The sequence below is a fragment of the Oncorhynchus gorbuscha genome, linkage group LG18 (assembly GCF_021184085.1).
Source record: "Oncorhynchus gorbuscha isolate QuinsamMale2020 ecotype Even-year linkage group LG18, OgorEven_v1.0, whole genome shotgun sequence".
NCBI lineage: Eukaryota > Metazoa > Chordata > Actinopteri > Salmoniformes > Salmonidae > Oncorhynchus > Oncorhynchus gorbuscha.
In genome coordinates, this window is record NC_060190.1 from 2,040,380 (window position 1) to 2,056,644 (window position 16,265).

Genomic DNA, 16,265 nt, shown 5'->3' on the forward strand with positions numbered 1-16,265 from the left:
AACAACATGATATATTACTATTAGAATGAAAGGCTGGGCATCTGGTGAAGGTCAACAACATGATATATTACTATTAGAATGAAAGGCATCTGGTGAAGGTCAACAACATGATATATTACTATCTGGACATCTGGTGAAGGTCAACAACATGATATATTACTATTAGAATGAAAGGCTGGGCATCTGGTGAAGGTCAACAACATGATATATTACTATTAGAATGAAAGGCTGGGAATCTGGTGAAGGTCAACAACATGATATATTACTATTAGAATGAAAGGCATCTGCAACAACATGATATATTACTATTAGAATGGAAGGCTGGACATCTGGTGAAGGTCAACAACATGATATATTACTATTAGAATGAAAGGCTGGGCATCTGGTGAAGGTCAACAACATGATATATTACTATTAGAATGAAAGGCTGGGCATCTGGTGAAGGTCAACAGCATGATATATTACTATTAGAATGAAAGGCATCTGGTGAAGGTCAACAACATGATATATTAAATGAAATCAACAACATGATATATTACTATTAGAATGAAAGGCATCTGGTGAAGGTCAACAACATGATATATTACTATTAGAATGAAAGGCTCTGGTGAAGGTCTCTGAAGGTCAACAACATGATATATTACTATTAGAATGAAAGGCTGGGAATCTAAAGGTCAACAACATGATATATTACTATTAGAATGAAAGGCATCTGGTGAAGGTCAACAACATGATATATTACTATTAGAATGAAAGGCAGCATCTGGTGAAGGTCAACAACATGATATATTACTATTAGAATGAAAGGCATCTGGTGAAAACAACATGATATATTAACTATTAAATGAAAGGCTATCTGGTGAAGGTCAACAACATGATATATTACTATTAGAATGAAAGGCATCTGGTGAAGGTCAACAACATGATATATTACTATTAGAATGAAAGGGTCAACAACATGATATATTACTATTAGAATGGAAGGCATCTGGTGAAGGTCATGATATATTACTATTAGAATGAAAGGCTGGGCATCTGGAAGGTCAACAACATGATATATTACTATTAGAATGAAAGGCATCTGGTGAAGGTCAACAACATGATATATTACTATTAGAATGAAAGGCTGGATGACCCAGATCTGGTGAAGGTCAATAACATGATATATTACTATTAGAATGAAAGGCATCTGGTGAAGGTCAACAACATGATCCCATATTACTATTAGAATGAAAGGCTGACATCTGGTGAAAAGTCAACAACATGATTATTACTATTAGAATGAAAGGCATCTGGTGAAGGTCAATAACATGATATATTACTATTAGAATGAAAGGCATCTGGTGAAGGTCAACAACATGATATATTACTATTAGAATGAATGGCTGGGCATCTCCGTCCAGCTGATGACCTTTTTAGCAGGGGCGAAATTTCGTGAGCTCATGGTCGGTGATGTGCCACCATACTGCCACCTAGAGGGGTGGTGTTGGAACAGTTATTAAAGTCAAGGTTGGTGATTTAACTTTAACCTGCATTTATGGAACGTTTTCTCCTTAACCAAGTATAATTTTAATTGGCCGATTCCTCCCGATGACCCAGATGGAATCATGTGATACTTCCTTAACCAATAGGAAAGTCCCACCCAGTTGATGACCTGGATGGAATCATGTGATACCTCCTTAACCAATAGGAAGTCCCACCCAGTTAATGACCTTGATGGAATCATGTGATATCTCCTTAACCAATAGGAAAGTCCCACTCAGTTGATGACCTGGATGGAATCATGTGATACCTCCTTAACCAATAGGAAAGTCCCACCCAGTTGATGACCTGGATGGAATCATGTGATACCTCCTTAACCAATAGGAAAGTCCCACCCAGTTGATGACCTGGATGGAATCATGTGATACTTCCTTAACCAATAGGAAAGTCCCACCCAGTTGATGACCTGGATGGAATCATGTGATACCTCCTTAACCAATAGGAAAGTCCCACCAGTTGATGACCTGGATGGAATCATGTGATACCTCCTTAACCAATAGGAAAGTCCCACCCAGTTAATGACCTGAATGGAATCATGTGATACCTCCTTAACCAATAGGAAAGTCCCACCCAGTTGATGACCTGGATGGAATCATGTGATACCTCCTTAACCAATAGGAAAGTCCCACCCAGTTGATGACCTGGATGGAATCATGTGATACCTCCTTAACCAATAGGAAAGTCCCACCCAGTTGATGACCTGGATGGAATCATGTGATACCTCCTTAACCAATAGGAAAGTCCCACTCAGTTGATGACCTGGATGGAATCATGTGATACCTCCTTAACCAATAGGAAAGTCCCACCCAGTTGATGACCTGGATGGAATCATGTGATACCTCCTTAACCAATAGGAAAGTCCCACCCAGTTGATGCTTTTTAATGGTGGAAACCCTCAATGTTCATGCCAAAATGTGTTCCATGTGTCTTAGAGTCCGACATCTCACTCTGTTTCTCATCTCTTCCCCAATTTAGATCAATTAGTCCTCTGTGTTTAGTTCACATAATATCATTTAAAAGTTTGCAACAAATACAACAAATGTAGACATGAATAAATACATTTCTATAGCTTCCTAAATAGTTTTTAGAATGGTAGTGGAGTACCAAAATGGAGGCGCAGTGGCTTCAAAACAGCACCCCATTCTTCTCATCTAGTGCGTATATCATTGGTACCAACCCCCTGCCCCCAAACACACATTTCTCAACTAACCCGAGCCAACCCCCTTCCCCCCTGTTCTATTACCCAGGTCTGGTATTGGAGGTCATTCCACACTCTGTGTTCTACTACCCAGGTCTGTTGTTGGACATTCCACACTCTGTGTTCTACTACCCAGGTCTGTTGTTGGACATTCCACACTCTGTGTTCTACTACCCAGGTCTGTTGTTGGACATTCCCCTCTCTGTGTTCTACTACCCAGGTCTGTTGTTGGACATTCCACACTCTGTGTTCTACTACCCAGGTCTGGTGTTGGAGGTCATTCCACACTCTGTGTTCTACTACCCAGGTCTGGTGTTGGACATTCCACTCTCTGTGTTCTACTACCCAGGTCTGGTGTTGGATATTCCACTCTCTGTGTTCTACTACCCAAGTCTGGTATTGGACATTCCACTCTCTGTGTTCTACTACCCAGGTCTGGTGTTGGAGGACATTCCACTCTCTGTGTTCTACTACCCAGGTCTGGTGTTGGATATTCCACTCTCTGTGTTCTACTACCCAGGTCTGGTGTTGGACATTCCACACTCTGTGTTCTACTACCCAGGTCTGTTGTTGGACATTCCCTCTCTGTGTTCTACTACCCAGGTCTTTTGTTGGACATTCCACACTCTGTGTTCTACTCCCCAGGTCTGTTGTTGGACATTCCCCTCTCTGTGTTCTACTACCCAGGTCTGGTGTTGGACATTCCACTCTCTGTGTTCTACTACCCAGGTCTGGTGTTGGAGGACATTCCACTCTCTGTGTTCTACTACCCAGGTCTGGTGTTGGATATTCCACTCTCTGTGTTCTACTACCCAGGTCTGGTGTTGGACATTCCACTCTCTGTGTTCTACTACCCAGGTCTGGTATTGGACATTCCACTCTCTGTGTTCTACTACCCAGGTCTGGTGTTGGAGGACATTCCACTCTCTGTGTTCTACTACCCAGGTCTGGTGTTGGACATTCCACTCTCTGTGTTCTACTACCCAGGTCTGGTGTTGGAGGACATTCCATTCTCTGTGTTCTACTACCCAGGTCTGGTATTGGACATTCCACTCTCTGTGTTCTACTACCCAGGTCTGGTGTTGGACATTCCACTCTCTGTGTTCTACTACCCAGGTCTGGTGTTGGAGGACATTCCATTCTCTGTGTTCTACTACCCAGGTCTGGTGTTGGACATTCCACTCTCTGTGTTCTACTACCCAGGTCTGGTGTTGGAGGACATTCCATTCTCTGTGTTCTACTACCCAGGTCTGGTGTTGGAGGACATTCCATTCTCTGTGTTCTACTACCCAGGTCTGGTGTTGGACATTCCACTCTCTGTGTTCTACTACCCAGGTCTGGTGTTGGAGGACATTCCATTCTCTGTGTTCTACTACCCAGGTCTGGTGTTGGAGGACATTCCATTCTCTGTGTTCTACTACCCAGGTCTGGTGTTGGAGGACATTCCATTCTCTGTGTTCTACTACCCAGGTCTGGTGTTGGACATTCCACTCTCTGTGTTCTACTACCCAGGTCTGGTGTTGGATATTCCACTCTCTGTGTTCTACTACCCAAGTCTGGTATTGGACATTCCACTCTCTGTGTTCTACTACCCAGGTCTGGTGTTGGAGGACATTCCATTCTCTGTGTTCTACTACCCAGGTCTGGTGTTGGACATACCACTCTCTGTGTTCTACTACCCAGGTCTGGTGTTGGAGGACATTCCACTCTCTGTGTTCTACTACCCAGGTCTGGTGTTGGAGGACATTCCACTCTCTGTGTTCTACTACCCAGGTCTGGTGTTGGACATACCACTCTCTGTGTTCTACTACCCAGGTCTGGTGTTGGAGGACATTCCACTCTCTGTGTTCTACTACCCAGGTCTGGTGTTGGAGGACATTCCACTCTCTGTGTTCTACTACCCAGGTCTGGTGTTGGAGGACATTCCACTCTCTGTGTTCTACTACCCAGGTCTGGTGTTGGACATACCATTCTCTGTGTTCTACTACCCAGGTCTGGTGTTGGAGGACATTCCATTCTCTCTGGTCTGTTTGGACATACCATTCTCTGTGTTCTACCCCAGGTCTGGTGTTGGACATACCATTCTCTGTGTTCTACTACCCAGGTCTGGTGTTGGAGGACATTCCATTCTCTGTGTTCTACTACCCAGGTCTGGTGTTGGACATTCCACTCTCTGTGTTCTACTACCCAGGTCTGGTGTTGGAGGACATTCCATTCTCTGTGTTCTACTACCCAGGTCTGGTGTTGGAGGACATTCCACTCTCTGTGTTCTACTACCCAGGTCTGGTGTTGGACATACCATTCTCTGTGTTCTACTACCCAGGTCTGGTGTTGGACATACCATTCTCTGTGTTCTACTACCCAGGTCTGGTGTTGGACATACCACTCTCTGTGTTCTACTACCCAGGTCTGGTGTTGGAGGACATTCCACTCTCTGTGTTCTACTACCCAGGTCTGGTGTTTGAGGACATTCCACTCTCTGTGTTCTACTACCCAGGTCTGGTGTTGGACATTCCATTCTCTGTGTTCTACTACCCAGGTCTGGTGTTGGAGGACATTCCATTCTCTGTGTTCTACTACCCAGGTCTGGTGTTGGACATTCCATTCTCTGTGTTCTACTACCCAGGTCTGGTGTTGGACATACCATTCTCTGTGTTCTACTACCCAGGTCTGGTGTTGGACATACCATTCTCTGTGTTCTACTACCCAGGTCTGGTGTTGGACATACCATTCTCTGTGGATCTACTGTGTGCATTTTCTGATGTTTAATCAGATCTCTTAAATCAGAGTATCTCTTCTCACATTGATCACAGCTATAAGGCTGCTCTCCAGTGTGAGTTCTCTGGTGGGATTTAAGGTTGGTTGACTGAGCAAAACTCTTCCCACATTGATAACAGCTATAAGGCTGCTCTCCTGTGTGAGTTCTCTGGTGTGATATCAGGTTATTTGACTGAGCAAAACTCTTCCCACATTGATAACAGCCATAAGTTTTCTCTCCTGTATGAATTCTCAGGTGTGATTTCAATGAATGTGATCTGGAGAAAGTCATGCCACACTGTGAGCAGCGATAAGGTTTCTCTCCTGTGTGGATTCTCTGGTGTATTTTAAGTTCTGACGAAGAGGTGCATCTCTTCCCACATTGATCACAGTTGAAAAGCTTCTCACCTGTGTGAATTCTCAGGTGTAATTTTTGTGAATCTGATCTTGAGTAACTCTTCCCACATTGATCACAGTTGAAAAGCTTCTCACCTGTGTGAATTCTCAGGTGTAATTTTAGTGAATCTGATCTTGAATAACTCTTCCCACAGTCAGAGCAGCGGAGCGGTTTCTTCCCTGTAGGTGTCCGCCGGTGTTTAATGAGGTGTTCTGATGTGGAGAGGCTCTTCTCTGCTTCCTCAGAATCAGGATGTTCTTGAGGCTCCCCGGATGATCCACGGTAGTCATGTCTCTCTCCTGTGTGAACGACAAAGTCAGACGGTCAATGGAGTGAATGATTAAATTATTTTACAAACTTTGGACAATTGTCTTCTAAGTATTTTTTTTTTTTTGGGGGGGGGGGTTCGCTTTGGTCCACCAGTCACCGTGGCAAGCAGATTGGGAGGAAAACAAACGACCATCCAAAATATTTTTTTCCAATATGACAAACCCGATAGATAAAATGAATAACACCACACTGTCCCGACAATACAATGCTGATTGGTGCAGTTCTATAGTTCTAAGTTCTTATAGTTTATAGTTCTATAGTTCTATAGTCCTGACAGATACATATCACTACACACCACACTGTCCCGACAGATACAATGCTGATTGGTGCAGTTCTATAGTTCTTATAGTTCTATAGTTCTATAGTCCTGACAGATACATATCACTACACACCACACTGTCCTGACAGATACATATCACTACACACCACACTGTCCCGACAGATACAATGCTGATTGGTGCAGTTCTATAGTTCTTATAGTTCTATAGTTCTATAGTCCTGACAGATACATATCACTACACACCACACTGTCCCGACAGATACATATCACTACACACCACACTGTCCCGACAGATACAATGCTGATTGGTATAGTTCTATAGTTCTATAGTTATATAGTTCCGACAGATACATAACACTACACACCACACTGTCCCGACAGATACATATCACTACACACCACACTGTCCTGACAGATACATATCACTACACACCACACTGTCCCGACAGATACATATCACTACACACCACACTGTCCCATATCACTACACACCACACTGACAGATACATATCACTACACACCACACTGTCCTGACAGATACAATGCTGATTGGTGCAGTTCTATAGTTCTATAGTTCTTATAGTTCTATAGTTCTATAGTCCTGACAGATACATATCACTACACACCACACTGTCCCGACAGATACATATCACTACACACCACACTGTCCCGACAGATACATATCACTACACACCACACTGTCCCGACAGATACATATCACTACACACCACACTGTCCCGACAGATACATATCACTACACACCACACTGTCCCGACAGATACATATCACTACACACCACACTGTCCTGACAGATACATATCACTACACACCACACTGTCCTGACAGATACATATCACTACACACCACACTGTCCTGACAGATACATATCACTACACACCACACTGTCCTGACAGATACATATCACTACACACCACACTGTCCCGACAGATACATATCACTACACACCACACTGTCCTGACAGATACATATCACTACACACCACACTATCCTGACAGATACAATGCTGATTGGTGCAGTTGACTTATTATTATAGTTCTACGCTGACATGTATCACAAGGAGCACATGTCCTACGTTTATAGTTAGGAGCACACAAATATATTTAGAGCACACAAATATATTTAGGAGCACATGTGATCCTACGTTTATAGTTAGGAGCACACAATATATTTAGGAGCACACAAATATATTTAGGAGCACATGTGATCCTACGTTTATAGTTAGGAGCACACAAATATATTTAGGAGCACACAAATATATTTAGGAGCACATGTGATCCTACGTTTATAGTTAGGAGCACACAAATATATTTAGGAGCACACAAATATATTTAGGAGCACATGTGATCCTACGTTTATAGTTAGGAGCACACAAATATATTTAGGAGCACATGTGATCCTACATTTATAGTTAGGAGCACACAAATATATTTAGGAGCACACAAATATATTTAGGAGCACATGTGATCCTACGTTTATAGTTAGGAGCACACAAATATATTTAGGAGCACATGTGATCCTACGTTTATAGTTAGGAGCACACAAATATATTTAGGAGCACACAAATATATTTAGGAGCACATGTGATCCTACGTTTATAGTTAGGAGCACACAAATATATTTAGGAGCACATGTGATCCTACGTTTATAGTTAGGAGCACACAAATATAGTTAGGAGCACACAAATATATTTAGGAGCACAACTAAAGTATGAGTCTTTTAATGACATGTTTTTTTGTTGGGGTGATCCAGTTTCAGTGAAGCACATTTTCCCCTCAAATAGGTGTCATTAGGATAGACCAAAATGTTCAGCTGTCCCTTTAAGGTGTGGTCCGATACCGTGGTAACAGGGTACTGGGTGTGTCTTTAACTGATAGATGAGGATGGTGATCTCTGATGTCTCTTCAATGGGAGCAAACTAACTGATATTGAATTGTAATCTCTGATGTCTCTTCAGTGGGAGCAAACTAACTAACATTGAATGATAACCTCTGTTGTCTCTTCAGTGGGAGCAAACTAACTAACATTGAAAAAGGCTGGGTATCTGTAGAAGCACTTTGTGAGATGTTATAAGTGTTTGTTTCTACATGGGCATCGTTGGTCTGAGGTTTTAGGTATCTGTAGAAGCACTTTGTGAGATGTTATAAGTGTTGGTTTCTACATGGGCATCGTTGGTCTGAGGTTTTAGGTATCTGTAGAAGCACTTTGTGAGATGTTATAAGTGTTTGTTTCTACATGGGCATCGTTGGTCTGAGGTTTTAGGTATCTGTAGAAGCACTTTGTGAGATGTTATAAGTGTTTGTTTCTACATGGGCATCGTTGCTCTGAGGTTTTAGGTATCTGTAGAAGCACTTTGTGAGATGTTATAAGTGTTTGTTTCTACATCGTTGGTCTGAGGTTTTAGGTATCTGTAGAAGCACTTTGTGAGATGTTATAAGTGTTTGTTTCTATATCAGCATCGTTGGTCTGAGGTTTTAGGTATCCGTAGAAGCACTTAGTGAGATGTTATAAGTGTTTGTTTCTACATCGTTGGTCTGAGGTTTTAGGTATCTGTAGAAGCACTTTGTGAGATGTTATAAGTGTTTGTTTATACATGGGCATCGTTGGTCTGAGGTTTTAGGTATCTGTAGAAGCACTTTGTGAGATGTTATAAGTGTTTGTTTCTACATCGTTGGTCTGAGGTTTTAGGTATCTGTAGAAGCACGTTGTGAGATGTTATAAGTGTTTGTTTCTACATCGTTGGTTTTGAGGTTTTAGGTATCTGTAGAAGCACTTTGTGAGATGTTATAAGTGTTTGTTTCTACATCAGCATCGTTGGTCTGAGGTTTTAGGTATCTGTAGAAGCACTGTGAGATGTTATAAGTGTTTGTTTCTACATGGGCATCGTTGGTCTGAGGTTTTAGGTATCTGTAGAAGCACTTTGTGAGATGTTATACGTGTTTGTTTCAAACATCGTTGGTCTGAGGTTTTAGGTATCTGTAGAAGCACTTTGTGAGATGTTATACGTGTTTGTTTCAAACATCGTTGGTCTGAGGTTTTAGGTATCTGTAGAAGCACTTTGTGAGATGTTATAAGTGTTTGTTTCTACATGGGCATCGTTGGTCTGAGGTTTTAGGTATCTGTAGAAGCACTTTGTGAGATGTTATAAGTGTTTGTTTCTACATGGGCATCGTTGGTCTGAGGTTTTAGGTATCTGTAGAAGCACTTTGTGAGATGTTATAAGTGTTTGTTTCTACATCGTTGGTCTGAGGTTTTAGGTATCTGTAGAAGCACTTTGTGAGATGTTATAAGTGTTTGTTTCTACATGGGCATCGTTGGTCTGAGGTTTTAGGTATCTGTAGAAGCACTTTGTGAGATGTTATAAGTGTTTGTTTCTACATGGGCATCGTTGCTCTGAGGTTTTAGGTATCTGTAGAAGCACTTTGTGAGATGTTATAAGTGTTTGTTTCTACATCGTTGGTCTGAGGTTTTAGGTATCTGTAGAAGCACTTTGTGAGATGTTATAAGTGTTTGTTTCTATATCAGCATCGTTGGTCTGAGGTTTTAGGTATCCGTAGAAGCACTTAGTGAGATGTTATAAGTGTTTGTTTCTACATCGTTGGTCTGAGGTTTTAGGTATCTGTAGAAGCACTTTGTGAGATGTTATAAGTGTTTGTTTCTACATGGGCATCGTTGGTCTGAGGTTTTAGGTATCTGTAGAAGCACTTTGTGAGATGTTATAAGTGTTTGTTTCTACATCGTTGGTCTGAGGTTTTAGGTATCTGTAGAAGCACGTTGTGAGATGTTATAAGTGTTTGTTTCTACATCGTTGGTCTGAGGTTTTAGGTATCTGTAGAAGCACTTTGTGAGATGTTATAAGTGTTTGTTTCTACATCAGCATCGTTGGTCTGAGGTTTTAGGTATCTGTAGAAGCACTTTGTGAGATGTTATACGTGTTTGTTTCAAACATCGTTGGTGTGAGGTTTTAGGTATCTGTAGAAGCACTTTGTGAGATGTTATAAGTGTTGGTTTCTACATGGGCATCATTGGTCTGAGGTTTTAGGTATCTGTAGAAGCACTTTGTGAGATGTTATAAGTGTTTGTTTCTACATGGGCATCGTTGGTCTGAGGTTTTAGGTATCTGTAGAAGCACTGTGAGATGTTATAAGTGTTTGTTTCTACATGGGCATCGTTGGTCTGAGGTTTTAGGTATCTGTAGAAGCACTGTGAGATGTTATAAGTGTTTGTTTCTACATGGGCATCGTTGGTCTGAGGTTTTAGGTATCTGTAGAAGCACGTTGTGAGATGTTATAAGTGTTTGTTTCTACATCGTTGGTTTTGAGGTTTTAGGTATCTGTAGAAGCACTTTGTGAGATGTTATAAGTGTTTGTTTCTACATCAGCATCGTTGGTCTGAGGTTTTAGGTATCTGTAGAAGCACTTTGTGAGATGTTATACGTGTTTGTTTCAAACATCGTTGGTCTGAGGTTTTAGGTATCTGTAGAAGCACTTTGTGAGATGTTATAAGTGTTGGTTTCTACATGGGCATCGTTGGTCTGAGGTTTTAGGTATCTGTAGAAGCACTTTGTGAGATGTTATAAGTGTTTGTTTCTACATGGGCATCGTTGGTCTGAGGTTTTAGGTATCTGTAGAAGCACTGTGAGATGTTATAAGTGTTTGTTTCTACATGGGCATCGTTGGTCTGAGGTTTTAGGTATCTGTAGAAGCACTTTGTGAGATGTTATACGTGTTTGTTTCAAACATCGTTGGTCTGAGGTTTTAGGTATCTGTAGAAGCACTTTGTGAGATGTTATACGTGTTTGTTTCAAAACATCGTTGGTCTGAGGTTTTAGGTATCTGTAGAAGCACTTTGTGAGATGTTATAAGTGTTTGTTTCTACATGGGCATCGTTGGTCTGAGGTTTTAGGTATCTGTAGAAGCACTTTGTGAGATGTTATAAGTGTTTGTTTCTACATGGGCATCGTTGGTCTGAGGTTTTAGGTATCTGTAGAAGCACTTTGTGAGATGTTATAAGTGTTTGTTTCTACATCGTTGGTCTGAGGTTTTAGGTATCTGTAGAAGCACTTTGTGAGATGTTATAAGTGTTTGTTTCTACATGGGCATCGTTGGTCTGAGGTTTTAGGTATCTGTAGAAGCACTTTGTGAGATGTTATAAGTGTTTGTTTCTACATGGGCATCGTTGCTCTGAGGTTTTAGGTATCTGTAGAAGCACTTTGTGAGATGTTATAAGTGTTTGTTTCTACATCGTTGGTCTGAGGTTTTAGGTATCTGTAGAAGCACTTTGTGAGATGTTATAAGTGTTTGTTTCTATATCAGCATCGTTGGTCTGAGGTTTTAGGTATCCGTAGAAGCACTTAGTGAGATGTTATAAGTGTTTGTTTCTACATCGTTGGTCTGAGGTTTTAGGTATCTGTAGAAGCACTTTGTGAGATGTTATAAGTGTTTGTTTCTACATGGGCATCGTTGGTCTGAGGTTTTAGGTATCTGTAGAAGCACTTTGTGAGATGTTATAAGTGTTTGTTTCTACATCGTTGGTCTGAGGTTTTAGGTATCTGTAGAAGCACGTTGTGAGATGTTATAAGTGTTTGTTTCTACATCAGCATCGTTGGTCTGAGGTTTTAGGTATCTGTAGAAGCACTTTGTGAGATGTTATACGTGTTTGTTTCAAACATCGTTGGTCTGAGGTTTTAGGTATCTGTAGAAGCACTTTGTGAGATGTTATAAGTGTTGGTTTCTACATGGGCATCATTGGTCTGAGGTTTTAGGTATCTGTAGAAGCACTTTGTGAGATGTTATAAGTGTTTGTTTCCACATGGGCATCGTTGGTCTGAGGTTTTAGGTATCTGTAGAAGCACTTTGTGAGATGTTATAAGTGTTTGTTTCTACATCGTTGGTCTGAGGTTTTAGGTATCTGTAGAAGCACTTTGTGAGATGTTATAAGTGTTTGTTTCTACATGGGCATCGTTGGTCTGAGGTTTTAGGTATCTGTAGAAGCACTTTGTGAGATGTTATAAGTGTTTGTTTCTACATCGTTGGTCTGAGGTTTTAGGTATCTGTAGAAGCACGTTGTGAGATGTTATAAGTGTTTGTTTCTACATCGTTGGTCTGAGGTTTTAGGTATCTGTAGAAGCACTTTGTGAGATGTTATAAGTGTTTGTTTCTACATCAGCATCGTTGGTCTGAGGTTTTAGGTATCTGTAGAAGCACTTTGTGAGATGTTATACGTGTTTGTTTCAAACATCGTTGGTCTGAGGTTTTAGGTATCTGTAGAAGCACTTTGTGAGATGTTATAAGTGTTGGTTTCTACATGGGCATCGTTGGTCTGAGGTTTTAGGTATCTGTAGAAGCACTTTGTGAGATGTTATAAGTGTTTGTTTCTACATGGGCATCGTTGGTCTGAGGTTTTAGGTATCTGTAGAAGCACTGTGAGATGTTATAAGTGTTTGTTTCTACATGGGCATCGTTGGTCTGAGGTTTTAGGTATCTGTAGAAGCACTTTGTGAGATGTTATACGTGTTTGTTTCAAACATCGTTGGTCTGAGGTTTTAGGTATCTGTAGAAGCACTTTGTGAGATGTTATACGTGTTTGTTTCAAACATCGTTGATCTGAGGTTTTAGGTATCTGTAGATGCACTTTGTGAGATGTTATAAGTGTTTGTTTCTACATCAGCATCGTTGGTCTGAGGTTTTAGGTATCTGTAGAAGCACTTTGTGAGATGTTATACGTGTTTGTTTCAAACATCGTTGGTCTGAGGTTTTAGGTATCTGTAGAAGCACTTTGTGAGATGTTATAAGTGTTGGTTTCTACATGGGCATCATTGGTCTGAGGTTTTAGGTATCTGTAGAAGCACTTTGTGAGATGTTATAAGTGTTTGTTTCTACATGGGCATCGTTGGTCTGAGGTTTTAGGTATCTGTAGAAGCACTGTGAGATGTTATAAGTGTTTGTTTCTACATGGGCATCGTTGGTCTGAGGTTTTAGGTATCTGTAGAAGCACTTTGTGAGATGTTATACGTGTTTGTTTCAAACATCGTTGGTCTGAGGTTTTAGGTATCTGTAGAAGCACTTTGTGAGATGTTATACGTGTTTGTTTCAAACATCGTTGGTCTGAGGTTTTAGGTATCTGTAGAAGCACTTTGTGAGATGTTATAAGTGTTTGTTTCCACATGGGCATCGTTGGTCTGAGGTTTTAGGTATCTGTAGAAGCACTTTGTGAGATGTTATAAGTGTTTGTTTCTACATCGTTGGTCTGAGGTTTTAGGTATCTGTAGAAGCACTTTGTGAGATGTTATAAGTGTTTGTTTCTACATGGGCATCGTTGGTCTGAGGTTTTAGGTATCTGTAGAAGCACTTTGTGAGATGTTATAAGTGTTTGTTTCTACATCGTTGGTCTGAGGTTTTAGGTATCTGTAGAAGCACGTTGTGAGATGTTATAAGTGTTTGTTTCTACATCGTTGGTCTGAGGTTTTAGGTATCTGTAGAAGCACTTTGTGAGATGTTATAAGTGTTTGTTTCTACATCAGCATCGTTGGTCTGAGGTTTTAGGTATCTGTAGAAGCACTTTGTGAGATGTTATACGTGTTTGTTTCAAACATCGTTGGTCTGAGGTTTTAGGTATCTGTAGAAGCACTTTGTGAGATGTTATAAGTGTTGGTTTCTACATGGGCATCGTTGGTCTGAGGTTTTAGGTATCTGTAGAAGCACTTTGTGAGATGTTATAAGTGTTTGTTTCTACATGGGCATCGTTGGTCTGAGGTTTTAGGTATCTGTAGAAGCACTGTGAGATGTTATAAGTGTTTGTTTCTACATGGGCATCGTTGGTCTGAGGTTTTAGGTATCTGTAGAAGCACTTTGTGAGATGTTATACGTGTTTGTTTCAAACATCGTTGGTCTGAGGTTTTAGGTATCTGTAGAAGCACTTTGTGAGATGTTATACGTGTTTGTTTCAAACATCGTTGATCTGAGGTTTTAGGTATCTGTAGATGCACTGTGTGAGATGTTATAAGTGTTTGTTTCTACATGGGCATCGTTGGTCTGAGGTTTTAGGTATCTGTAGAAGCACTTTGTGAGATGTTATAAGTGTTTGTTTCTACATCGTTGGTCTGAGGTTTTAGGTATCTGTAGAAGCACTTTGTGAGATGTTATAAGTGTTTGTTTCTACATGGGCATCGTTGGTCTGAGGTTTTAGGTATCTGTAGAAGCACTTTGTGAGATGTTATAAGTGTTTGTTTCTACATGGGCATCATTGGTCTGGGGTTTTAGGTATCTGTAGAAGCACGTTGTGAGATGTTATACGTGTTGGTTTCTACATGGGCATCGTTGGTCTGAGGTTTTAGGTATCTGTAGAAGCACTTTGTGAGATGTTATAAGTGTTTGTTTCTACATGGGCATCGTTGGTCTGAGGTTTTAGGTATCTGTAGAAGCACTTTGTAACACTTGTTGATGTAAAAAAAATAGCTTTTTAAAATAGATGTGATTGATTGATGTCTTTAGAAAACATTACTTAGTGTATTAAAGTAGTCAATTTTTATTTTATTTTACCTTTAGTTAACCAGGCAAGTCAGTTAATTAAGAACAAATTCTTATTTTCAATGACAGCCTAGGAACAGTGGGTTAACTGCCTGTTCAGGGGCAGAACGACAGATTTGTACCTTTTCAGCTCGGGGGTTTGAACTCGCAACCTTCCGGTTACTAGTCCAACGCTCTAACTACTAGGCTACCCTGCCACCCCTACACTCTACCCTGCTTGTGACCCTTTAAAGTTGTTGCACTTTCAGTTTGTTTTGGTTGTGTTTCGGTTTGACGTTTTTTATGCTGATAGGGACTGAATGGTAAATCATGTTGTTTTTATGCTGATAGGGACTGAATGGTAAATCATGTCGTTTTTATGCTGATAGGGACTGAATGGTAAATCATGTTGTTTTTATGCTGATAGGGACTGAATGGTCAATCATGTCGTTTTTATGCTTATAGGGACTGAATGGTAAATCATGTTGTTTTTATGCTGATAGGGACTGAATGGTAAATCATGTTGTTTTTATGCTGATAGGGACTGAATGGTCAATCATGTCGTTTTTATGCTGATAGGGACTGAATGGTAAATCATGTCGTTTTTATGCTGATAGGGACTGAATGGTCAATCATGTCGTTTTTATGCTTATAGGGACTGAATGGTCAATCATGTCGTTTTTATGCTGATAGGGACTGAATGGTCAATCATGTCGTTTTTATGCTGATAGGGACTGAATGGTCAATCATGTCGTTTTTATGCTTATAGGGACTGAATGGTCAATCATGTCGTTTTTATGCTTATAGGGACTGAATGGTAAATCATGTCGTTTTTATGCTTATAGGGACTTTTCATGTCGTTTTTATGCTTATAGGGACTGAATGGTAAATCATGTCTGTTTTTATGCTTTTTATGCTTATAGGGACTGAATGGTCAATCATGTCGTTTTTATGCTGATAGGGACTGAATGGTAAATCATGTCGTTTTTATGCTGATAGGGACTGAATGGTACATCAAGTCGTTTTTATGCTGATAGGGACTGAATGGTCAATCATGTTGTGTCATTTTGGAGTCTCTTTTCTCATTGGAAGTAAAAATGGAAGCAGCACTGAACATAAATCTAATCACGACATGTAAAGTGTTAATGCCGTGTTCCATGTGACTATAATGTAAAGTGTTAGTGCCGTGTTCCATGAGACTATAATGTAAAGTGTTAGTGCCGTGTTCCATGAGAC

General features: G+C 40.5%; 1 protein-coding gene across 1 annotated transcript in view; it reads right to left on the reverse strand.

The window, feature by feature from the left end:
- Window positions 1-1,440: 1,440 nt before the first annotated feature.
- Window positions 1,441-16,265, reverse strand: part of LOC124003130 (zinc finger protein 239-like) — a 37,516-nt gene continuing 22,691 nt past the window's right edge. Inside the window, exons 2-3 of the mRNA XM_046311193.1 lie at window positions 5,411-6,193; window positions 1,441-1,472 (exon numbers count right to left, since the gene is read on the reverse strand). Coding sequence (XP_046167149.1) covers window positions 1,441-1,472; window positions 5,411-6,193 — 815 coding nt within the window. The remainder of the gene's footprint in view (window positions 1,473-5,410; window positions 6,194-16,265) is intronic.